Source organism: Paramisgurnus dabryanus, chromosome 6 (assembly GCF_030506205.2).
Source record: "Paramisgurnus dabryanus chromosome 6, PD_genome_1.1, whole genome shotgun sequence".
Classification (NCBI taxonomy): Eukaryota; Metazoa; Chordata; class Actinopteri; order Cypriniformes; family Cobitidae; genus Paramisgurnus; species Paramisgurnus dabryanus.
Window position 1 is genome coordinate 10,189,685 of NC_133342.1, and position 26,299 is coordinate 10,215,983.

The following is a 26,299-nucleotide window of genomic DNA, read 5'->3' on the forward strand; positions in this document are numbered from 1 at the left end:
AATAATCCTTTTGGTGAGTGTAGAAAGCACTGCATAATGCTTGCTTATTTTGTTCAAAAGCATGATCAATGCCAGCCTATGTGTCAAACCACAAAAGTTTGTGATGCAGTTTGCCAGTGTCTGCTGGAACAATGCTTTTGGGAAACACATTCCAGGCTTGTTTGCGCTTTTGCTTCTGTCATTGTGCTGTCATGGGTTGCCAGATCCGTGTAACAAAACCAGCCCAATGGCCATTCAAAATTAGTTTAAAAGCATCCCAACGACTATTCACAGGCCAAATACCAACAACTGATTACCTAAATCCTTCAATTTCTTACCAGCAGAAAAACATCAGCCTGCAGAACTCGGCTGAGAGGCAGAGGACCTGGAAACGCTGCGACCCGGGAAACGCTGCCTTGCTTTTAAACTGATTGTGCAGTAAGAAGAAATGCCTGAGAAACGTGCAGCTTGTGCTGTATGAAGAAACAGCGCCTGCTTTTATGCGTTGTATCAAGCAGTCGTGTGTCCACGCTGTCCAGCGGTGGTGCGGAAGCGTCACAAACCAACTAATTGATATGAAATTTTTGGACAACAAATTTAGTCACGACTGTTTCACGACAACTTTATTGCACATCTGTTATTTGAATCATGAAATAAATCAAAAGATCATGTCATGAGTCTAACATGCTGGATTTTAATGTGTTTTAGTCTACAAACTAAAGTTAGAGACACAATCTAGACATAAGGTCTATCTCAAAGATATAAAAAAGAAATGTATAACAAATATGAATTATAATTGATCTTATCAAATTATATAAACTAGTTTAGGTGACACTTGTGTATATAATCCAGTATAAGCATGTATCATTTATAGGTTTAGATCACATAGTTTCACTGTTGAGTTATAAAAGTTAAACCCAAACCCAGGATAGAGAGGTTTAGTGAATGTGGTGTTGACTCTGTGGATGAGGGTCATTGTGTCAGAGACGCTGTAGAAGGACAGAGATCCTGAACTGTGATCCACATAAACTCCTATTTTACTGGAAACTCCTGGGAGATTTGTCTTTATATTATTGTGAATGAATGAACATTGAGAGGAAGAACAGATTAAACTCCAGGACTGATCATTAAGTCCAAATCTACACTCATGACCTCCTCCCTTCCTGCTGATGCTCTTATATGACACTGATATAAACACACCTTTACCACTCCATTCAATCTCCCAGTAACAGCGTCCAAATAAACTCTCTCTACACAACACCTGAGACCAACCATCAAATCTGTCTGGATGATCAGGATACAGCTGAAATGTTTCAGTGCAAGCAGCCGCTGTGTTCTCCTCAGACAGACGGATACGTCTGTGTGCTGTGTTTGGATCCAGAGAGAAGAGCCTGAAATCTGAGGAAGATAAAACATCAGATTTTAATATACATTAGTTTATAATATTTGTTTGCATGTTTCTATGATGATTCATTTGTTAATTTGAGTGTAAAGGTCAGGTTAGTATCTATACACTGATCATTTAAAGAGATGAAGTGAATAACATTGATTATATTATTACAGTCAGATATATTAGAAAACAAGTCAACAGTTAGTTCTTCAGTTTCATCTGTTAGAAGAAGAAAAGATCTGAACGACTCTGACAAGAGGAAAATAGTGATGATAGACGACTGGATCACAAAACATCAAGACTTGTGTGGTGTTTCAGGTATGCAGTGGTTTGAAGCGGACAAAAGTGATGCAAACAAGAACAAGCAGTGAAGCATCATCAGGGTCATCATGAAGGTTTATTGATGTACGTGTGAAGTGAGATGAAGTCAGGACGGTGAACATTACACTGACCAATGAGAGTCCTGACATTCATCTGGATCTGTGTTTGTTGTGTTCATCACTTTTATGAGTCGCTTTGGATAAAAGTGTTTAATATAATGCAAAGTAGTGTACTTGAACACGGACCATCTACCTAAAGATTGATGCTGACCACACACTACGGGTGTATCGTGTAACATTATTCTCAAATAATTCAACAGCATGTCGTCAATTATTCCTTACATTATGTGTTATAGTGTATTATATGATCTCAATGTAATGAATGAGAAAATAATAATAATAATAAAATGTGTCTTACACTTTAGAAACTCCGCTCTGATCTTGGGTTCATTCGTAATAATTTCAGTGAATGAAACTAAAGAAAATAAAGTGACATCATCAGATTATATCTCATATAAAATCGTCATCATTTTAATCTGGTCTGTATTTCTTCTGTTATATTTGATGTTACTGTAAGACTCATTTCTGAGAGTAAAGCACAGTCTTAGTTTGAGATGTTTCTTTACCTTTCTCAGATATCTTTTTAATCTCTTCTTTATAGAAATCCTCCATCTTTTCTTTCAGTTTAGTGACAGATTTCATCACATCATCAAAAGAGAGAAGAGAAGAGACAGTGATGTTGTCTGAAGATCCAGGAGATGAAGAGAGAGACTGAAAACTCTACATGAACACAACACAATGACAAAAACATCAAACCTACAATACACAACAATCAGATTTGTGTTGATTTAGACATGAATAAAACTCAATCCTATCTGATTAAAGTCAAGATGTATTTCTTGTAATGTATGTTGTAGTGTACAGTGTTGAGTTACCTGAAGGAAACTGATGTGATCTTTTGTTTGTGAAAGTTTCTCCATCTCATCATTTCTCCTCCTCAGATCATCAATCTCCTGCTTCAGTTTCTTCAAGAGATCTTCAGCTCGACTCACTGCAGTCTTTTCCTGATCTCTGATCAGCTGTGTCACCTCAGATCGTCTTCTCTCAATGGATCGGATCAGTTGAGTAAAGATCCTCTCAGTGTCGTCCACTGCTGTCTGTGCAGAGATCTGTTAACAAACATTAAAATCAGACTGAAACTCAATCTCAAACACTTCTTCCAGTATTTATGTTTCTCTATTCATCAAAACTCACCGTGTGAATCTTCACAGCCTCTCTTAGATCCTGAAGCTTCTTCTCTTTCTCCTGGATTCTCTGATGGAGTTTTCTCTGCTTGTCCTCCAGTAGTTTCTGTTGAACAGATTCATAACAGATAACTCAACTGGTCAGGTAAGGTTTGAGTGAGTAATCTTCTAAACTAATTCCTGTTTTACAGTCGAGCTGTCATTTCTTCTGCTCTTGTGCGCCCTCGTGTGGCCGCGCGGCACTAAGCAGTCGCTTCACTTATGCTTTATATTTATCTTTCATATATTTGTTCATTTGTTCATACCTGTTTCTCAGTTCTCTCTGCTGCAGCTGATACAGTGTCGTGATTTTTATGTTTATCCATCGCACACAGATAACAAATACATCTCTGATCAGTGCGACAGTAAACATCGATGAGTTTGTCATGTTGAGAGCAGATCATCTCCTGAAGTCTTCCTGTCACATCAATCACTTTGTGTCGTCTACCTGATTGAAGTTCTTCATGTCTTTCAAAGTGAGTTTGACAGTAAGAGTTCAGACACATCAGACAGGACTTGACAGCTTTGTGTTTTCTAGTAGTACAGACGTCACACTCCACATCTTCAGGTCCAGCAGAACTGAGAGCAGATCGATCAGTCTGAAGTTTTGTCTTCTTCAGCATCTCCACCATCTGAGCAAACACCACATTTTTATTTAAATCAGGTCTTGTATTGAAGGTCTGTCTGCACTGAGGGCAGCTGTAGTTTCTCTTCTGATCATCTTGATTCCAGCAGTTTGTAATACAGCTCATACAGTAACTGTGTCCACAGGGAATGGTCACTGGATCCTTCAGTAAATCCAGACAGATTGAACAGATGAACTGATCCCGAGACACTGAAAGATTCACTTCTGCCATTTTACTGACTGCACAAATACAACGACGCGTTCAAAAACTCTTGTAGTTTCGGTTTCTCTTCTTAATGTTTACGTGTTTCAGAAACGCAAGCGAAGTAGTTTAGTGCTCGTTCACTAAATGTCCACTAGATGTCAGTGTTACAAACTGTGCCCAAAACTGTACATTATAAAGAGTTTGGTTCCAAACGCAATAAATTCATTTTGACTAATTTTCGGTTTTCTATACCAAGAAAGTGAAAGAGATGAAAACCACTAATTTATGTTACAAACTTTCAATTAGCATTGTAGGAGCCATACATTGGGTTTGATCTTTCTATTATTAATATTCATTTCTTCTTATTCTGTCGTGTATGTGCACCTGCATTCGTGACGTCATTGCTTACTGTGGGTGGCACTCGGCGGTGTGGTGTTTGTATTAGTGTGTGTGTGCGATCACCTGTGTTTGAGGATCATGGCCGCGGGGTGAGCATGGGGAGAAACTTTTTGTTGACCGTCATCGTCTTCACTCCGTATCATCGTGGTTGCACTGTCTGTCTAAAGTATCTTTGCACATTTTATGAAGTACATCAATCAAAGTAAGTGCTTGTGTTTTCTAAACTCGTGAAAGAGAGAAATAAAGACATCTCATCATGTGCAATGGCTTAGCGTGACGCGTCTTCAATGTGCATCCTCATGTGTTCAGCCTGCTGCGGTTTGGTATGGTTTGGTTATTTATTTTGATTAAATCTATGCCGCAATAAGCATCTTTAGAACATTAAAAATTTAAATCCATACTTTGATTTACAGCGATCAGCTGTAAAATGTTTTGGTCCTGCTCGATTTTCGTTGACTTTGAGTAAAATAATGAAAAGTTTTTTATAAGATCCCCTGAGGTCAATGTGTTAGCATGACAGAAATGCTGTCGGGAGAACAAGCAACCGGCATTTTTCAGTCTCCTGAGTGCCTCTCACGTTTAGATTTTGATGGCTTACGTTTCTTTCCCGCCACAGAAAACCACCACAGGTTTCACTAGTTCGCCTGCGCATTCAGGTCTTACTGATTAATGGTAAACAAACTTGACTTGCTGTCCTTGAAGAGAGCTCTGTACCTGAGCTCTGAACCTTCAGAGAGAGCGAACCTGAGGCTGGGGCTCGAGCCCCAAGTTCAACCCCCTGCAACGGAACTGCAAAGAGGAAGAAAGAGAGAGTGAAGGAGGAGATGGACAGGGAGGCCTGAAGGCTGCTTTATATACGCCCATGATGATGATGATTGACAGGCCTGAATGTTTAGGCTCTTCCCGAACCTACGTTAAGAACTGCATTTATCAATGCCATCAAAGTATTATTTTGTTTTTGTTTGTTTGTTGATCACAAAGTAGATGAGGAAAACTAGGATTCTGTGATGCGCTGCCATTGTGTTTACAATGCGTGTAATGGTGCGCTGTGATTTGTTGAGAGGATTTATTGCATTCTGCAGAAAGGAGTGATGTTTATTGCGTTTTGGGAAAAGGGAGAAAAGATGACAGAATAACACAACGGATATTGGATTTTGTATAAAATTAAGAATTTACTTTTTAATACTGAAACTGCTCAGTAAATTATAATAATTATTTAATAATTAATTATAAGAATAATTTTGTGATATGCCATCAGTTGTGGTCTTGGCCGGTCTTGAAATAAAATTTGAGTACTCTTCATCTGAGTAAAAATGCGGTCGATTCCGAGACGAGACCAAGACCTTTAAAAAGTGGTCTCAAGACCGATCTTAAGTACTACAACACTAATAATCTGAATAAAGTAGTATACAAGGTGTATGTAAAAATGCCCCAAAGCAAAACTAAACAAGAGCTTGATAAACAATAAACAATTAACAAGATCTAAGACGTAAAAAGGGGTAAAGGTTAACAGGTTTAATGCATGCTACACAAAATAACTCTATAACATTCCCAACAAAGTCCTGATGAAACAATCTGCAGCAATTTACACATTGAATCTGGAAAAATCACAATTGAAGGCCTCAAAACAGGTGACTTGATATTAAAATGTTAGTTTTGCCTTAATGCCACATATATCTCAACTTATTGCTTAATAATTTTGTATTTTTTATTAATATAAAAAAACAAGCTGGATGTATTCTTATAAAAATGATTAAGCCAGTTGATGGAAATTTTTTGTCTAAATTTGTGTATATTATTGTGAACAATTGAACGTCCAGAGGAAGAACAGATGAAACTCCAGGACTGATCATTAAATCCAAATAAACACTCATCACCTTCTCCCTCTGTTAATGCTCTTATAGTACACAGATATATTCACATCACCACTCCATTCAATCTCCCAGTAGCAGCGTCCACTCAAACTCTCACTACACAACACCTGAGACCAAACTTTAAATACAAAATGATAAAATTTCAGTGTTTACTGTAAGTGTTAAACATAATTTAGAGTAAATTGTTGTTTAGAGTTGGAGTTAATTGACAGAGTTAATCATGTCAGTGTTAACCCAACTCCTTAGAGATGTAATTACACTCCGCTTACACATTTCAGTCTTCCGTTTCCACGTGTCCTGCACATTGAATGGTAAGTAAAACAGTTTCAAAAGTTATGCTCCTGTAATGCAATCTGTAACTTTATCTTCTCTATCACCATCTCTGTTTGAAACCTAAAATTGCATTTTACATCTTACTTGTAAAGTTTGTTGTCTGTTTCATCAAGTCACCATCATTGTGATCAATATTTGCATTTCATCAGCGCATTTGCATTTTACAGGACACACCCAGAAACAGCACATTTTTTGCTTGAACCTACAATTTTACCATGCTATAATACATTTTCTGTGGGGTATTTTGAGCTAAAACTTTACCTATGTATGGGGACACCAAAGATTTATTTTACATCTTAAACAAATTTAAACGGGACAGAGAATGAAAAACCATTTTTACCTTGTCTTTGTTGAATAATGGTAGTCGACCCGCATTCACAAACATACAAAAAGGGCTAAACATGCTAAACATCTCAGTCTCATAGAAATTCCTCTTTTAGAAATGTCAGCCAGAAAACGGCCCAATCTGAAAAACTGATGCTAATGACATCACAGGCATCAAACTGCCCCTCCACTTTAAAATAATTGGCTACATTTTTTGAGTGGCAGCAAAGTCAGCCAATCAGTAATGAGATTGCAAGTTAAGCCAGTAGGGGGAGCCAAATAGGTGCAAAACCACTTGTTTAAAATCCCCCACCCTAATAGAACTATCTGAGAGAGGTTTTTAGGAAGCTTCTAAAGCATTACAGACCCAAACAAATTTTTTTTGTCTACATGTCACATCACAGAACAAGGATAAATACCCCGTTCAATCATTCTATGTCACTTTTAATGATATGACCCCTTTAACACTTTTGTAAGTCAAAGAAACTCTGGCCTAGTGTTAAATATTTAACTCTGTAGCCTACTTCTTAAACTAGTACTACCTAAATAGTTAAACCTAACTCTGAACAGTGTGTAATTTCTGAATCCCGTTTAATGTTATTTTAACACTATTATTAGTCAAAGACGAAAGTCTGTCCTAATCATTTTCTTTAAATCTATAATACTGTTTTCCAGTAACTTATCTTAATATATCTTAAAAGTGTTCATTTAACTCTGACACTGTAATGCTAAACTGAAAAAGTGTTGAAATCAACTCAGAGTTCATTTGACATTGGACTTTCTGCTGTGCACTGTTCTGGTTCGTGTTGTGAATCTCATGAAGGTTTTTGTGGCGTATAAAAAGTTTCTTTGTTGTATGACGTTTGTATTGTGATTCTCCGGCAGGTGCCAGCAGCGCTGTGCGGGACACAGACTGGTGCGCGTGAAGTATAGAAGAGCAGGAAGAGAGCGCGTAACTGAACTCTCATGATGGGGAAGTAAGCGTGTCGCAGAAAAGCGTCAGGAAATTCTGTAAGCCACTGTCTGCCACATTTATAAAGATTATTTCTGCTGGAGTAAACAGCGTGAACAATGTTTTCTCGCAAGAGAAAGGACTTGATAACCAAAGCGCCTTCAGTCTCCAAAAAGAATAACGCAGGAAACGCCGGAGCGCAAAACCCTTCGGTAAGACGAACTCTTCTTCCTCAGAAAACACAAACACACTGTACTAGTTGAGTTAATACTGAGTGATGCAAACATATAGCGTATGCGTTTAACAACTAACTTGTTTAACTGGCCGTGCGTAAAAGTGTCACTTCAGTTTTGTGTTTGTTTTGTAGCGCGTGCAGGAATATTAGGTTCACGTGCTTGCTCTGGCTCGGTGTTCTGTTTGCATTAAACATCATTACATGTTTATCATAAACACTGAAGTGTGTGGGAGAAAACATCAGGAAATGAGATTAGATTCTGTGGATTGCACAAAACTTTGTATTTCATTTTTAAATATTGCACTGTTTTTCAAGTTAACAACACATCTAAACGTTTCCACTCATTATAATTGTTTATAATAATATTTAGTCAAATACAATTAATAGCAAATATAGTTTATGATGGTTTTATTACACTTGGACAGTTAACAGATTCATTCTGTACAGTTTGTGAGTCAGTTTTACCGAATCATTTAAAAGAACCGACTCAAACAATGATTCCCAATTGTCTGTGTGTGTGTTGTTTGTGTGTGTGTGTGTTTGTGTGTGTGTGTGTGTGTGTGTGTGTGTGTTTTATGGGATTTAAAGTATGTCTTATCTATTCATCATCGGTGTTAAAACTCAGCTCAGGTAAAGCTCAGGTATGAGTCAGGATGAGGATTAGTTCAGTTTGAATCAGATGAGACAAAAATGAGGAAGATGTGATGGTTTGAATAAGATCAGATGAGTCAGTCCGCGAAACTGTCCAGTTTATATCCATCATGTCTTCATTTACCTCTTTGCAACATGACATGTGAATTGCAGCATCCATTAGTGAGTCAGAATCAAAACTCCACAATGTCTTTAGTCGCACATTTCCAAATGTCATTACAATGGACAACAGAGTCTAAGCATGTGTTCATTTTTTAAAATGTTAGCACTTTTCATAAAACATTTAACACAGTGAAGACAAGATGTTTTGGGACATTTTGTGTTTAGTAAAAAAATAAGTCCATAGTTGTGTGGTTTGTGCAGTAAGGAGATTTCTGTGTAAACTAAAGGGGAACTAACTTCATACATCTATTATAAAATAAAAAAAAGTCTCAGAAAAGTGAAGTTAGTTCTGAGAAGAGCTCTGTGTGTTTAGAGATGAATGTTGATTTGACCAACTAATGATTTTAAACTTCAAAGTAAAGAAATATTTCTTACTAATGTAACTTTTTTATATTGATAAGACTAACATGTAATCATCTTAATGTTAATGAATTATTTTCTATGATATACAAATTCATTCATTTATTTATTCTCTTTTTCTTGAACACAGCTGTCATTTCTTCAGGAACTCTATTACTATGACACTACCGATAGTATCTGCACAGCGGTCCTTTCAGACTCCGTTACCTCCTCGTGTCCAGGTACCCCGTCCCCCCACTCCAAGCTATCAGCGTGCAGCTCACCCGTCGCTCCGGTCAAACGCCCCACGGGTCTTAGCCGTCATGCCAGTGCAGCTGGTTTTCCCTTCCAGACTGCTGGGACGTGGGGTTTTCATAAGGGTTACATCCGCAGCCCTCTTACTTACGGGCATGTGTCCGATGTCATGGAGGGGTCTGTCATCGAGGTGGAGAATATCCCACTGCTCCTCAGAGATGTCGCCCGATTCGCTGAGGCCGTTGAGAAGCTAAAGGACATGGTGATGGGTGACGGTAAGAGAATTTGGTTTAGTTTGTCAGGGAATGTTTAATATATTATGGGTATAAATGTATCTCAGAGGTTTTTAAACTGTTGGTCAGGACTCACTTTGGTTTGTGCAGAGTCACTTCTGTTATTTATTATATTCATTGACTACAGGTTTGATGGTTAATAAAAAATATACAATTTCATTAGATTACAATCTATTTATAAGGACAATATGCAATAAGTAAAGAATAATTGATGACGGACCGTTAAAATTATTAGAAAAATAATGCACATCGGAGGTGGTGATGTTACACCTCGGGTGTGCATTATTTTTTAATAATTCAATGGCCCGGAGTCAATTATTCTGCTTATACTACGGTTACCACACCTCAAGACATCGATCACATGATATATTTAAAGGGATTCATCCGTTTTTTGTACTTAAATCGCTATTGTGAGTAGGACTATTTCTTACGCATCTCATCCAACGACTCTTTTGCTTGATCCAAACCGTCATTTTAAAGCTGCCAATTGAGGCTTGTGCCGTTGATAGTATTAATGCGCTAATGCAGTTATTAATGAAGTTATTAGAAGGAGAGTGACAGAGACACAGAGAGAGAAAGAAAGAAAGAAAGAAAGAAAGAAAGAAAGAAAGAAAGAAAGAAAGAAAGAAAGAAAGAAAGAAAAAGAGAGAGAGAGCAAGCGAGAGAGAGGGCGAGCGAGCGAGGCAGATAGAGAGATTGTGTGAACGAGGCTACCTCTGTGCATCTCTAAACAGCGCTGTTATTGCCTCGGAAAATCGTCCGTCATGTTGTTTTTGTTAGTCAGTTATTACAGTTAACTATGCGAAGTGATATGGAACTGTTATGCGGTCAAGAGAGCTGCTTGGAACTACGTTTGCCGTGCGTTTCCCAGAAAATAATTGCACACCTCAGAAAGTTCATCAGCCAATCAGATTCAAGCATTCAACGGACCTCTAGTATACATTTTAATAAAGTATTATCATTATTATTATGTGTTTGCTAAGGATTTCATTTGGACAACTTTAAAGGCGATTTTCTCAATATTTAGATTTTTTTTGCAGTCTCAGATTACAGATTTTCAAATGGTTGTATCTTATAGTTTAAGATACAAGCTTAAGTAGCTTATTTATTCATCTCAATTTAAAAAATTGACCCTTGTGACTGGTTTTCTGGTCCAGGGTCACAAATATCAACTAAAGTGAGGGTTTCATCTACCAGAAATTTTGTTAAACAGGCCATATAGCATGTGACTTTTTCCATGTCTAAGTGCTATAATTGAGTCCCCAGTGCTTCTATTAACCTTGAAAATGTGAAAAAGATAAACACAGTAACTTAGTTTTGGTAAACCATTCTTTGCAAGCATGTGAAAAAATAGCTCATTGAAATGTTGCTCCCCTTGTGATGTCAGAAGGGGATCTTATTATAATAATACCACCCCTTAATCTGCACTATCCCATCACGGCACTGACATTTAGTGCAGAGAGAAAGAGAAAGAAAAATAATTGACAGCACAATTCAGTTTCAATTTCAACAAACTACCATTATGGTGATCAGTGTTTGCATTTCATCAGCTCATTTGCATTTTAAAGGACACACCCAGAAACTGCACATTTTTCCTCACACCAACAAAGTGTTAATTTTAACATGCTATAATAAATTATCTGTGGGGTATTATGAGCTAAAACTTCACATATGTAGTCTGGGGACACCAAAGATTTATTTTACATTTAAAAAAGTAAAGTGTGACATGTCCACTTTAACAAATCAATATATATATATTCTATTTGTTGCATGTATGTTTGAGTAAATATGTTTAATGATAAGAGAAAATGTTTACTGTAGGGATTCAGTAATGAGTATTTAGAGAACTGTAGTCTGTTTGGTATTTACACTAATATTGCGTTCACATTTTAATACATTTTGGTAACATTGTATAATAAGGATGTATTTATTAACATCAGTAAATGCATTAACTGACATTGACAAAGATTCATAAATGCTTTCTCATTGTTAGTTAATGTCATTTTATGGTAATGCATTTGTTCATGTTAGTATGTGCATTAACTAATGTCAACATGCAACTTTTGATTTTATAAATGTTTCAGTAATGCTGAAATTAACATAAACTAAGCTGATACAGGCTGTAAGTATTGTTCATTGTTAGTTTATGTTAACTCTTAATAAATTTTTCAGTCTTGCAAACCCTCCTTCAGTATATTCACTAGTGTATGTTGTATGATGTGATAACCGGGTTGAGTGTCTCTCTAGTCTAGCTGTGATCGGCCATTTTTAACACAAGTTACATTTCCATGTTGAAAGAGAGGAAGGAAGAGAAGTGCGTCAGATGTTTTCTTTGTTGCCTTCAGTTTGAGATTACACGTCCGCCAAGTTTCACCCCCCGCCCTTCTTTCAAATGTCTGTGAGAGTTTAATCCTGACACCGGCTGAACACTTTTCACACATTTACACATCATCTCAAACCTAGACACACAAATCTGTTTTATTGGGGGCTTTCAGACATTCAGAGGTTTGAATAATGACGCAGTTGGTCCGGTGATCTGAGTCATTGTTTGTTAGGTGTTTATATATCTGATATTCTAGTAAATATGGCTCATGTCTGTTCAGTTAGTGTTTAAAGATCATCTATGAAACAAAATTCATGATACACTAGAAGCAATGTGCAACTTCTCCCTTAAAAAAAGTTTGTAATCAAATCCCAACACTCTCACAAGCAATCATTTTTATATAAAATCATACATAAAGTCTGTGTGTTTCTACAGATCTGAGAACTGTCTGAACTCTTACAAACTTCCTCAAAGTTACTCGCTTTTCATCAGCTCATCTTCCTGTTTACATTTAGCCTGCTTATAGAGTTTCATTACTGATGTTTCCCAACTCATTTCAAAACACACACATATATTTGTTTGTTTAACTTAATTTTTCAAATAAGTCAAAACTTAAAATTGACTTTCGAAACTAAGAACTTTTAATGCTGAATGTGGTTTGCGTTTTAATTTACTCTTATTTGTCTCTGTGGTGATGAAGCTACATGACATTATTCACACATTTATATTTAGTTATTGAACAGTTACAGTCTGCAGGTCTGCGCAGACGCTTTTTTATCACACTTCATTTGATGAGCAGACGTCATGATGTTTGTCACATGACCTGTTGCATCACATGTGATAGGTGGATGTGTTTTAAGGTGGTCAGGTTGAGAAATGTGATATGTGAGGAAACTGTGGTCAGGTCAGGACATGTTTGAGCCCCAAAAACCCCCCTCATGTTCAACACTTCAGAGTCTTGCAATCATTACAGTTAATATAACAAACATAGTGTTACATTTCAAATCTGCATTTGTTTAGAGTTTGATGAAATAATTAGGGTAACTTGAAGGCAGTATCAACATCTAGAAAGAAAAAGTTTTTATTTCTTCAGTAAGCAACCACACAGAATTGCATTGAAACATTATAAACCACCCTCCTGAATTGTTTCAATATATATGGAAATTTTCTCAGTTAATTTAAACCAACTGTTGGGTTTGTCCATATTTTACCCAATCCTAAATTGAAACAACCTAGTATTTTGTAACATGTTATCTGCTGTATAGCCACACCCTGGTAATGCCCCAGAACGGCCCTGGCGTCACGACGAAATCTACAGATATGAGTTCAGCAAAAAATGAAAATTACCCCATGATTTACTCACTCTCAATCTGAGATGCATATGTACATCGTCTTTCAGATTAAGAAACTTTGAGTTATTTAAGAAAATGTTCTGGCTCTTCCAAGCTTTATAAGGGTAGAAAACAGGGTCCACAACTTTTAAGCCTAGAAAAGTGCAAAAAGTGAAAAGGTAATCCACACGGCACCAGGACATTAATAAAGGTCTTTTAAATGTAATAGAAATATCCATATTTAATACTAGCTTTCGTTAGCAGCTAATGCGCATTATTCATAGTGTACGATGCGAAGATCCGGTGAGAATAGACTTTTGAGAGAATCGTGCGTTGTGAGTTGTTTTCAAAGTAAAAAAATAAATGCAGCACTTTTGTCAAATCAACAATATACACTTTAGTTAAGTTAAACCATTTCAACTCGTTTTTATAAGTTATATCAACTTATCACTGGTAATCTGCTGCTAGATTACTATTATAATAACGCCCCATTCAGACAGCCAACGACAAGCAGTAGCAGAGCGACGCGATCTCATTCATTTCAATGGAAACCTGGCGACTTCCGGCGACACGAGCGACAGTGACCGTTGGCGACCGTATGGGCGTGTCCAGCGACGCGAGAAAGTTAAGAAAAGTTTAACTTTATGCAAATGTCGAGCGACTTTCGGGAGTGACTACCAATGAGAACAAAGCAGTGGAGTTCACGTCACCCTTCTCTCGTCAGTTACTGGTGTGGATGGTACTCATTTGTTTATGACAAGCAGATTTAGAAACGCCTCATTGAAAGAGACAAGCGACACACAGCGATAACGTCGCTGGCTGTCTGAACGAGGGGTAAGTGTTATTACTGTACCCATCAAAATGATTTGCAGCATTCAGGTTACCGTGTGTTATTGGTTTTGAGCGGTTGATATCTCGAAATAACATCCCTTGAAATGTCGCAACTGGCCAATCAGAATCTAGCATTTTAGAGTGCCGTTTAATAAAGAGTTTTAGATATGGATATTTTTCTAACAAAACTGCATCGATTACCTTCACAAGGCCTTTGTTAACCCTTTGTAGATGGACTTTTTTGGGCTTAAAAGTAATGGACCCTTATGAAGCTTGGAAGATTTTCTAAAATATCTCAAATTGTGTTTGTCTGAAAGTTGATGACCATATCTCGGATGGCTTGAGAGTGAGTAAATCTTGGCATAATTTTCATTTTTTGCTTTAATGTCAGATGAAAGTGTATAAATTCTACACATGTTTGAAGCTTCACCCTCGCTTGTGTTGTTGTGTGTTTGTGCATTTTTAAGAACACCCACAGTCTCAACATACATTGAGAGAGAGAGATACACACACAAGCACTTTTGTTATACACAACAACAGCTTTCATTGTCCTGCTGAAATGGATGAGATTTCAGGAGCCAAACTCCTGCTATTTTACCCACGTTTCCTTTGTTCCTTTGATTTATCATGACTGCTACAGAAAGAGAAAGTGCGGTGAAATCATCTGCATTTATATCAGGACTCTTGTGATATTGAACAAGATATGCAGCTAGATTACTAGTTGTTTAACCAAATAGATAAGAGAGAATGAGATAGGAGTATCTTAGTGATACTCTTCCCACTTGTGTGATTAAATGCAGTGTATGTGGTGCAGTGAAGTGTATTGTGAAGTGGACAGTAGGCAGTACAGTGTGGTGTCACATGATAACAGCTAAACATAGAGTCATTTTAACCAATGTTTGTATTGTGTGTTATACTGTATCCTCGCTTATTACACGGCTCTCTGGAATGCTTGATTCTGATTGGTCAGTTGAGACATTTGCAGGTTCGTTCTTTTCAAATAATAACCGCTTCAAAGTAATAACGCATAGCCGGTACTACTTGTAGGATTAAAATCGCTCCGCGCCAATAAAGATTACTGTTTGGCGCCATCTTGTGACAAACACTGGACAACCACAATTAGAATGGAAATTTTGGCATTAATTTTAACATGTACGGAAAAAACAAAACATTTAAACAGTGGATAGAAGAACGAACAACGACAAGACACAGAGAGCTTACTGAGACTGAACTTGACAAAATAGAGCATGACAGCTACGAAGCCAACACTCAAAAAAATACAGAATGGGCATTAAAACTTCTCAAAGACTGGCTAAAAAAGAAAAAAATGGAGACAGACAAGTATGAAGCAGAGGATCTTAATAAGGTATTACGATCATTTTATGCATCTGTGCAAAGTTTTGCGAAAGGATAAAAATGTTAATTTAAAACAAATATGCCAATAAAATGTTTCAAATTCATATTCATGTCCAGTTTTTTTTCCTATGTGGCAATTAGTGGTGTAATAAGCGGGATAATGTAGAGGCAGCCGGTAGTTATCGGGAAATAAGCCCCTTCAGTGTGATACAAGACCCTCCGCTTCGTGTCGGGTCCTGATCCCACTGTCGGGGCTTATTTCCCAATAACTACCGGCTGCCTCTACATTATCCCTTACATAGTGTTTAGGGATGCACCGATATATCGACTGTCTTCAACCTTTTGTAGCTAAGGACCACCTAAATGGATACAGAGGAATACATGTATCAAATTAATATTGTATTTATTATTAAAGATGTACCGATATATCGGCCAATAATCGGTATCGGACAATAAAAGTGATTTTTCTCACTATTGGCGATAGTATTAAATCTGCCAATAGTCATGGCCGATATTTCCTGTCACCCAAAAGAGAACTGGAAACCGCAATTTGAGCCCTGTGTAAAGAAAATTTTTAGAAACATCAGTAGTTTAATGTTTAATATTAATGGTCATTATGTGAATGTTAGATTTCAAATGAATATAACCACTAAACTATTGATATCGGCCGATATTAGTCTAAATAATCGGTTATTGGTATTGGTAAATTTTTATCGGTGCATCTCTATTTATTATTATTATTTAAAAACATACTTTGTTATGATGGTTAAGTTGTAAAGAGATTATAATTTTGGCATGCTACATAACATTTTAATTTAACTTTTATTGTGGAAACGTTATGCTCTTGATTTTAGTTATTATCTATTAATACATTTTTGCAATAGATATAATGTTGAAAATTATGACACTTCCTGGACAGGTTTTAGTTTAATCCAGGACTAGGCCTTAGTTATATTAGGACATTTAAGTAGTTTTTTTTACCAACAAATGTTTAAAAAAACATACTGATGTGAAAATCTTGAGACAAAACAATGACACTGATATAAATTAAGATATGTCAATACAAGTTGTTTTTAAATTAACACAGCTCAAACATGCATTTTAGTGTAGGACTAGGATGAGCCGTGTCCAGGAAACCACTCCTTTGTGTTTGTGGATGATGTTCATAGGTAATCTGCTGAAGTTCCTGTAACACATCTCTATGAACTTCATACATCCACTTACAATCTCATAGACACAGACATCAAAGATTCAAAAACATTTCAGCAATGACGTTAGGTCAGAGACTAAATTTAAAAAATTGTTAAATGCTCTCTATTTTGTCATTCACTTTGGATTGAAGCCTCTGCTAAATGAACAAATGTAAAAGCTTTGATATTTTCTCAAACACAATGACATCTGTAACAGTGACAGTAACGATGACATCATTATTATTAAGGTGATTGTAAGACTTCATATTTAAAGTTTGTTTGTTTGTTTGTTTGTTTAATCTCTGCAGTGAAAGAAGATACACACAGCAGGTCAGCGGTTCATGAGTGTTTGGGAGAAGTTTTACGAGTGTTACGTCAGGTGATCAGTACATATCCACTACTGAACACTGTAGAAACACTCACGGCAGCGGGAACTCTCATCTCAAAGGTTAAAGGTCAGATCAAACACAAGTCTCTCACATCTTTATGATCACAAACACATCAACATCTAAGGTAGATCAGTTACAAATATCAAAACAGCACATAGCAAATTAAACCCTGCTGGGTGTATATATTGTCCTAATCTTAAAAAGTAACACTGAAGAAGTGCAGTCTGACTTTATCAGAAAAAGATACATTAGTGTGCAAACACTAAATTAATATATACATTTTCTAGATGATGATGTTTAGACTTTTTCAATTTCAACTAAAACAAACGCTGATCACCATAATGGTGACTTTAAATGAAACAGCCAACATCTAATACTAAGTTAAGAAAATAACTCTGCAAGAAGATCTGAAATGCTATTTTAGTTTTCAAACAGAGATGTGATGAAGAGGATAAAGTTACAGATTGTAGCTTTTAACTCTGCTTCAGTTTTACTTTTTATACTCCACTTTTTAAGATGGAGTATATACACCCAACAGTTTTCATTTTATTCTGGGGATTTAATATCAAAAATGTTTTTCTTATTGTACAGACACAGAATTTAAATTTAAATGATCTTTGGATTTAATATGTAATTTCACATAATCGTTTAAAAAATCGCCTGTCTGATTGACATATTTAACCACCAATCACAGCTCACTTTATTATTATACATGATGTTTACAGGAAGCAATAGATCATCCATCACACGTCACAGGTTCCTCTAAAAATATTATTCAGACCAGAAGCCTTTAGACTTTAATTAAAAGGAAAACGGCACAATTTTTCAATATTTCACTTTTCACTTCAATATTGCACTTTATCTAAAATTCATCCCTGTTTGGATCCTAGGTAATGAATGGGGCTAGGCTAACACATTCACGACGCACTGTAAAAAGATTAAGTTAAACATAAGAGAACTTTACACAATCGTGTGTGTATGTGTTTGTTTATATTGTGTTGTTTTTTGGTTATTGTGTCTCTACATTGAACACACATTAAAGGGACAGTTCACCTACAAATTAAAATTCTGTCATCATTTACTCCAAACTGATCAGAAACCCCATTGACATCCATAGTAGGAAACAATACTATGGAAGTCAATGGAGCTTCTGATTAGTTACAAACATTCCTCAAAATATATTCCTTTGTGTTCATCAGAAGTAATTTATACAGGTTTGAAACAACATGAGAGTAAGTAAATGATGAGAGAATTTTCTTTTTTGGGTAAACTATCCCTTTAAACTGGTCTGACAGACATCTATACAGGTGTTCCACCTTTTTCTATAAATGTGACATCACTTCTGGTTTTTGTGTGTGATTAAAGCAGAAGTGTGTTCAGATGTTTCAATCGTTTTTCTTCTCCGTGTCATTCAGGGTTGAGTTATGAAGGCACCACAGATGCTCAGAAGAAAGACTTTGAGAAAGCAATCGAGACCATCGCCGTGGCCTTCAGCAGCAAGTAAGAACTAACACAGTTAATTTACTTCAGCCGTTCTGAATGACGATGATGAATGATGTTAAAGGAATAGATAACAACTTCAGTGTCACCATTATCCAAAGCCATTTACACTTCATGTTATCTCTATATTACATATGTTCACTAGTACCTGGGAATCAAACGCCTAACCTTGATGTTACATGCTACATCTTTACATTGACTAAACATTGAAATTACTCACGCTTAACGCCTCTACTGCTGCTGGTGTGAACGCAGCATTAGGAGGTTAAAGGTGCAGTGTGTAGATTTTAGCAGCGTCTAGTGGTGAGGTTGTGAACTGCACCCCTCCCTTTTGAAGCACATAGAATGTACAGTAGCCACCACGGGACAAATATGTCATCGTCTGAGACAACATCTGTAGAGCAGTATGTACGTTTAGGGCTACTGTAGAAACATGACGTTGACTTCCATGCAAGGGGACCGGCACTGTATGTAGATAAAAACGTCTCATTTTAATGTAATAAAAACAATACATCTCATTATGTAAAGTCTTTATACACCACTAATAATATAGTTATGTATATATATATATAGTACTGTGCAAAGTCTTTAGACCACCACCACCAGACTTGTTGTTTTAGAAGTTTTAATGTCCATCCATATTTATTTTTCAATAAATTTTATTAAGATGCAAACAGAAATACAGGAAATATGTACAAAAAAAAATTTCAGGACACAGCTCAGCGTAATGCAGCACCGTACTAAAAAAAAACAATCATTGTTTTCTATAAGTACACGCACACCGGCGCCAACAGGTGGCGCCTGTCCGTGGCACCCAGCTTTGACTCAGGAAGTTGCTCAAATCCCTGTCGCGCCACTCGCATAGTTTAACATTAAATAACATCATATTTGTTTCAAATCATTAACGATTAACATTGGCTGCTAACGTATATTTTGCATTTTTAAGTAGACGTTATCTGACTAAGCTTGCACTATTTAATGTGCTCTTCCGGTGTACGATACCTCCGAGTTGTTCTAGACGCGACTCGACACGGTGCTGCACGTCCAGTGTGCGACTCCCTTATATGTCTTATTTAGGCATTGTCGGTGTTTAGTGTGGCCTCTCTTGAGTTTTTTGAGCAGAATGAAGTAAAAAGACTGATTTCTTTACAATTAGAAATTAAGATTACATTTTATTAAGGTTTAATAGATCCTGCAGTTTCCTGCTATTGCTCAAGTGGAAGGGGAGTTTACCCTAAAAACTTGACACATCATTTTACATTTTTATACAGTTTTTAATACTACATACACATTTCCAGTATTTTCTGGATGTATTCTATTAAAGAGACTTAGAAACAATTATATATGATCACGATACAATTGCAAAACAACAAATATGATTCTGGCATTGTGGCCTAAAATTTTTGCACAGTACTGTATATATAACATTTCTGTCAAAAGATCCTTCTAAAATTTACACACTGCACCTTTACCTAAAGATCATGTTCCATGAAGATATTTTGTACATTTCCTACTGTGAATATTTTAAAAATATATTTAGCATTCATAATATGTTCATTCATATTATGTTCAATCTTCATTTGGACTAGTTTTGTGATGCAGGGTCACATATCTGATCATTTCAGGATGAAGTGATCTGAGCAATACACACCACATGATCTTTATAGCTCTATATAATGATACTTTAATAAGTGTTTGTGTGTTTATTTCTCCTAACTAATACACATCATCATCTGATCCAGCCCGTCTTCCTTTTTTTCAGTGTTTCAGAGCTGTTGATGGGTGAGATTGACAGCTCGACTCTTCTGTCCCTGCCACCAACAGAGAAGAGCAGAGTGAGTAAACTTTGTGTGTGTGTGTGTGTGTGTGTGTGTGTGTGTGTGTGTGTGTGTGTGTGTGTGCGCGCGCACACACATTTGTGTGTGTTTGTGTGGGTTGCTTCCTGCTTTGTTATGCGAGCGTTTTGTTTCCTTAGCACCTCTGTACAGTCAAACCGTTGCTCTGTCGACACACTTGTGTAAAAAACCTTATAATGACGCACAGGATTATTTTTTTCCTCTTCAGAAGAATCATTACACACACATAATTCAACTCTAAGTCTCGTTTGTCTCCTTTGTGTCTGGTGTACAAGTGTTAAATGCATTTGGTTCAGATAGTGAGAGATATTGACCGTTTCAGACACAGAAAAGTGAAGTAATATACAGCAAGAGGACGACTGAATGTCCTGACAGCTTTAGAAAAGGAAGTCGTGTAAAATATTACCACATGATGTTTCTGATAAAACTATTACAACTTACATATAGACTCTGTTTATTTACTATATACATAATGTTATACCTTATTTATAAGTGAACCAATATTAATAAGATTATTACTTTAAATAGTTAATTTATATTTGTGAGCCAGTCTGTGAAAACTCACCTCAAGTCATTTATTTGTGATTTCCTGTTTTCTACATAAAATCATCCAACATAATGTAAAGCATATTCTGTGAAAATATGTGACCCTGGCCCAAAAATTCAGTCATACGCCTCAATTTTAAGATTTAATTGAGTTACTGAAAAGCAGAATAAATAGGTTTTCCATTGATGTATGGTTTGTTAGGATTGGACAATATTTGGCCGAGAAACAACTATTTGATAATCTGGAATGTGGAGGGTGCAAAAAATGTAAAGATCTCCAAATGAAGTCCAACACATATTACTAATGATATATTTATAAAATATCTTCAGGATATATATTTATAAAATATTTTCGCATAAAAAAATCTATATTTTGACCCATACAATGTATTGTTGGCTATTGCTACAAATATACCTGTGTGGCTTACAGTATGATTGGTTTTGTGGTCCAGGGTCACATATAGCCTTGATATCTTTATCAAATCATGTCAAACATTAAAATCAATGTGAAATCAAACTTTGATGCTCCAAATCTCATCATTAGATTATGTGACTTTAAAGGGTTAATTCACCCCAAAATGACAAATTTATCCTTAATCACTTCTTATCATTGAACAAATGATGGCACATGGACCTTTTTAACGATGTCTGTCATTCTTCTCTGAGCTTTGTCAAACTGCAGTTTATGGGACAGTCACAAGTCTCCTGGTTTTCATCAAAAATATCAAAAAGTGTGTTCTGAAGACAATCAAAGGACTTGGTGGTTTAGAATGACACAGGATAAAATTGTCATATTGGGGTGAACTAACCCTTTAACCTGGATTTCACAGACAGGGTCACAAATTATCTTATGCTACATTATGTTACATTATACCATGGGGCTGTTGAATAAAGCATTCAATTTGGTTGAGAAATGTTCCACAGGTATGCATTATTTTTTGATAAACCCACACCTGGGCTTATCAAGGTGTGGGCTTATCTCATGAAAATCGGACTCTTTCCATGTTTAAGTGCTATAATTGGATTCCCAGTGCTTCTATCAACCTAGAAAATGTGTAAAAGAAAAACCCAGTATCTTTTGGCAAAAATAAAAAAATAGCTCATTAAGATTTGGCTCCCATTGTGATGTCAGCCCCTTAATCTGCACTATCCAACCACGGCACTGCCATTTAGTGCAGAGATCAGCTCATTTGCATTTTAAAGGACATTTTTGTTCACACCTACAAAGTGGCAATCTTATAATAAATTATCTGTGGGGTATTTTGATTTATTTGACATTTTAAAAAATTCTTGTGAAATGTCGCCTTTAATATAACCACGAGATCAATGTCTGTGATTACCGTGGTATAAGTAGAAAATTGACTTCAGTCCTTTAAAATATTTGAAAATAATGCATTGTGCTGCATTACCACCTTGGGTGTGCAACCCGTCATCAATTATTCCTTACTTAATTACATGCTTGTTATTTGTTTTTTTTAATTTATGTCCAGTTAATATATATATTGTGTGTTTGTGTGTGTGTGTGTGTGTGTGTGTGTGTGTGTGTGTGTAGTCTATGGAGGATCTGTACAGGGTTTCATCATCACAGGGATCTGAAGGAGGAGGAGAATTTAGTCAGGACTGCAGTGAGTATGCGTGTTGTGTATCGGTCATATAAAGTTGTGCATTTATGACTCTTTATGGGCTTGTGTAGCTCAGCTGATAGATCAAGATGTTAACACAGACGGGTTATGGGTTTGAGTCTCGTATATAAGCTGATAATGATCATATAATCTGATGTCTGTTTAATATAATGTGTTATGTTGTGTTGTGTTTGCAGTAAGTGCACAAGAAGTTGATATTCTCCTACAACGCAGTGAAGGCGGAGTCGACTCGGCTCTCAGTTACACAAAATCTATCGCCAAATACATGAAAGACATCATTGGATACGTAGACAAGAGAATCGCTCTGGGTAACATCATGCATTTATTTATTTATTCTGATAAAGAAACTTTAGCAAACGTGTGTGCAAGATTTTTTGATCTTCTGTATTGTGATTGGCCAGTCAATATTTCTGTGAATGTCATCGTCTCTCTACAACCATGAGAAATAAAGCGGATATGTTTGTTTATACTGAGGTTGTGATTATTTTGTCTCTGTGACAGAAAATGAGTTCTCCAAAGGTCTTCAGAGACTCTATCAGTCCTGTAAACAAAACATTATTCAGGTACTGTAGATTTACAACATCTGTACAGTTATTATGATACGTCTACATGTGTGAATGCTGATGTTTTTAAACTCAGATGCACAAGCAGCAAAACATTTACTTTACATAACAAACACATTTGTAGGTTTAAAATAAACCAATATGTGTAGTGTTGAACATGTGTTAGATGATAGTTTATGTGCTGTAGAGAGGACACTTGTTATTGATGTGAATGATGGGTTGTGTTGTTGTGTATGTTTACAGTAGTGTGTTAATCTCTGTTTCTGTCTGTTTCAGGAAAACATGCCGTTATTGTCGATCTTCTCATTGGCTCTTGAGCAGGACTCAGAGCAGAGCAGTGGTTTACAACAGGCCACAAACAACATCTATATACACTCATTTCTACAGGTAACACACACAACACAACACACAAATAACATACTGAATGCAACATGTAGGACTGAAAGTTTAAAAAAAAGTTGCTTTTTTAAATAATAGTTGTCGTGCATATATTTCACCCCAAAATCAACACACAGAAAACAATTATAATTTGCATTGAGACAATGCCTGTCTGTCTGTCTCTGTCTGTCTGTCTGTTTGTCTCTGCATGTCTATCTGTCTCTGTCTTTCCGTCTGTCTGTCTGTCTGCCTGTCTCTCTCTGACTGACTGTCTCTCTCTGTTTGTCTTTGCCTGTCTGTCTGTCTGTCTGCCTTGTCTCTGTCTCTCTGTATGTCTATCTGTCTGTCTGTCTGTCACTCTGTCTGTCTGTCTGTCTGTCTGTCTGTCTGACTGACTGTCTCTCTCTCTTTGTCTGTCTGTATGTCTATCTGTCAGCCTGTCTCTCTCTGACTGTCTCTCTCTGTCTGTATGTCAGTCTGTTTCTGTCTGTCTGTCTGTCTCTGCCTGTCTGTCTGTCTGCCTGTTTCTGTTTGTTTCTGTCTGTCTGTGTGTATCTGTCTGTTTCTGTCTGTCTGTCTCTGCCTGCCTGTCTGTCTGTCTCTCTGTCTGTCTGTCTGTCTCTGCCTGTCTGCTTGTCCCTGCCTGTCTGTCTGCCTGCCGTCTGTCTGCCTGTCTGTCTGTGTGTGTGTGTGTGTGTGTGTGTGTGTGTGTGTGTGTGTGTGTGTGTGTGTGTGTCTGTCTGTCTGTCTGCCTGTCTCTGTTTGTGTCTGTGGGTATCTGTCTGTTTTTGTCTGCCTGTCTCTCTGTATGTCTGTCTGTCTGTCTGTCTCTGTTTGTGTCTGTCTGTCTGTGTGTATCTGTCTGTCTCTGCCTGTCTGTCTGTCTCTCTACCTGCCTGCCTGTCTGTCTGTCTGCCTGCCTGCCTGTCTGTCTGTCTGCCTGCCTGCCTGTCTCTCTGTCTGTCTGTCTCTGCCTGTCTGTCTCTGTTTGTGTTTGTCTGTATGTCTGTATCTGTCTGTCTCTCTGTCTGTCTGTCTGTCTCCGTCTGTCTCTGTCTGTTTCTGCCTGTCAGTCTCTGTCTTTGTCTGTCTCTGTCTGTCTGTCTGTCTGTCTGTCTGTCTGTCTCTGCCTGTCTGTCTGCCTGTCTCTGTGTCTGTCTGTCTGTCTCTGCCTGTCTGTCTTTCTGCCTGTCTGTCTCTGCCTTTCTGTCTGCTTGCCTCTCTTTCTGTCTGTCTCTCTGTCTGTCTGTTTCTGTCTGCCTTTCTCTGTTTGTTTCTGTCTGCCTGTCTCTGTCTGTCTGTGTGTCTGTGTGTCTGTCTGTCTGTCTGTCTGTCTGTATCTGTCCGTCTGTCTCACTCTCTCACTGTCTGTCTGTCTCTCTCCGTCAGCCTATGACACAGCGCAGACAGGAACATGAGAAGAAACGTCGAGATATTAAAGAGCAGTGGCAGAGAGCCAGAAGAAAGCTGGTATTTACATTGACTTATAGTATTTGTTTTCTTATTTGTAAATGTGTGTATTTTTGAGGTTTGTGTATTGTTGTGTATTTGTGTGGGTCAGGCCGAGGCCGAGTCGAATCTACGCAAGGCTCGTCAACTTTACATGGGTCGATGTGAAGAGTATGAGAGAGCTCGCACGGCCGCCAATAGAGCTGAAGAGGAACAAAGCGGAACGGGAAGCAACTCGACCACTAAAGTCCTGGACAAGAAGAGACGACTGGAGGAGGAAGCACGAAATAAAGTCAGACAATACACAACAACACACTCTTCTTAACAACAGCACAATATGTACATCAATGCTATACTTCTGAGTTCAGTTTGATGTGTCATTTTATGACCTCATGTTAAACGGAAATAGATCAGGACTTGTGGTTGTGTTGTTCACAGGCAGAGGAGGCGGAGGCGACATATCGCACCTGCATTGCTGATGCTACAACTCAACATCAGGAACTGGAGGACATGAAGGTGAATGTGTTAAAACAGATCCAGGAACTCATCAAACACACCGATCAGATTTTACGAGCGGTAAGACAGAGATGAGTTTACATTACACGCCTGAAGATCGTATATGTTATCTTATTATCTTGATAACATGACTGAAACTGTCAGCAGCCAAGATAACAATCTGTTTTTAAAACTCAATGATGTTGACAGTTCTAGATATTGGCATTGACAACCAGCACCTGTGGTAAACACAGCAAAATATATATACAACTGGTTTAATTCATTCTGTTGATTCTCTTTGTCTAGTGCACAATCTCATACTATCAGACGATGCATGTGCAGACAGCAGCACTGCCGGTTCATTTTCAGACGCTGTGTGAAAGCTGTAAGCTGTATGATCCGGCTCAACAGTACGCCACATACGTCAAAAACCTGCAGCTCAGGCCAGAAGTCCCAGTACAATACCAGTTTGAGAAGTATTCTGCATCTAGCCACCAGTAAGAAATCTGCTTATTACAACAGAATGCAGATTATGTGCAGTACATTCACAATGATGTCCAGTTTTCAACTTGTAAACAAAAAACACTGTTTTGCATTAAATATTTAATTTTGTGTAAAATGGCTGATGTCTTAAATGTATTATTTAGCTTTGTTTTAAATCTGTAACGATAAACAATTTTTACTCCATTCAGACCTACTCGGACCCGGAACAACAGCCTCTGTAGAGAAAACAGCTCTGATGCTCCACCCATTCCAGAAGGGGCGGGGCTGGTAGAAGGGGGCGTGGTTAAACAAAGACGTGGTCAAGGTCTGTGTCAATTACAAACATT

At 37.3% G+C, this 26,299-nt stretch overlaps 2 protein-coding genes across 4 annotated transcripts in view; one reads left to right on the forward strand and one right to left on the reverse strand.

Annotated features, from left to right (window-relative positions):
- Positions 1–3,865, reverse strand: part of LOC135744302 (tripartite motif-containing protein 16-like) — a 35,597-nt gene extending 31,732 nt beyond the window's left edge. Inside the window, exons 1-6 of one of the 2 annotated variants that reach the window (XM_073814920.1) lie at positions 3,239–3,865; positions 2,944–3,039; positions 2,625–2,858; positions 2,316–2,469; positions 2,108–2,164; positions 608–1,377 (exon numbers count right to left, since the gene is read on the reverse strand). In XM_073814920.1, the coding sequence (XP_073671021.1) occupies positions 848–1,377; positions 2,108–2,164; positions 2,316–2,469; positions 2,625–2,858; positions 2,944–3,039; positions 3,239–3,829 (1,662 nt within the window). In that variant the 5' untranslated portion in view covers positions 3,830–3,865 and the 3' untranslated portion in view covers positions 608–847. Of the gene's footprint in view, positions 1–607; positions 1,378–2,107; positions 2,165–2,315; positions 2,470–2,624; positions 2,859–2,943; positions 3,040–3,238 lie in introns of those variants that run through there. The other variant, XM_073814921.1, reaches the window with a different exon arrangement.
- A 3,760-nt stretch (positions 3,866–7,625) lies between these two features.
- arhgap45a (Rho GTPase activating protein 45a) overlaps positions 7,626–26,299 on the forward strand; it is a 33,393-nt gene continuing 14,719 nt past the window's right edge. Inside the window, exons 1-14 of one of the 2 annotated variants that reach the window (XM_065262352.2) lie at positions 7,626–7,896; positions 9,223–9,601; positions 16,959–17,105; positions 18,455–18,539; positions 20,302–20,374; positions 22,494–22,566; positions 22,761–22,892; positions 23,086–23,147; positions 23,424–23,534; positions 24,915–24,995; positions 25,087–25,266; positions 25,413–25,550; positions 25,776–25,966; positions 26,162–26,277. In XM_065262352.2, coding sequence (XP_065118424.1) covers positions 7,804–7,896; positions 9,223–9,601; positions 16,959–17,105; positions 18,455–18,539; positions 20,302–20,374; positions 22,494–22,566; positions 22,761–22,892; positions 23,086–23,147; positions 23,424–23,534; positions 24,915–24,995; positions 25,087–25,266; positions 25,413–25,550; positions 25,776–25,966; positions 26,162–26,277 — 1,861 coding nt within the window. In that variant the 5' untranslated portion in view covers positions 7,626–7,803. The remainder of the gene's footprint in view (positions 7,897–9,222; positions 9,602–16,958; positions 17,106–18,454; positions 18,540–20,301; positions 20,375–22,493; positions 22,567–22,760; positions 22,893–23,085; positions 23,148–23,423; positions 23,535–24,914; positions 24,996–25,086; positions 25,267–25,412; positions 25,551–25,775; positions 25,967–26,161; positions 26,278–26,299) is intronic. The other variant, XM_065262351.2, reaches the window with a different exon arrangement.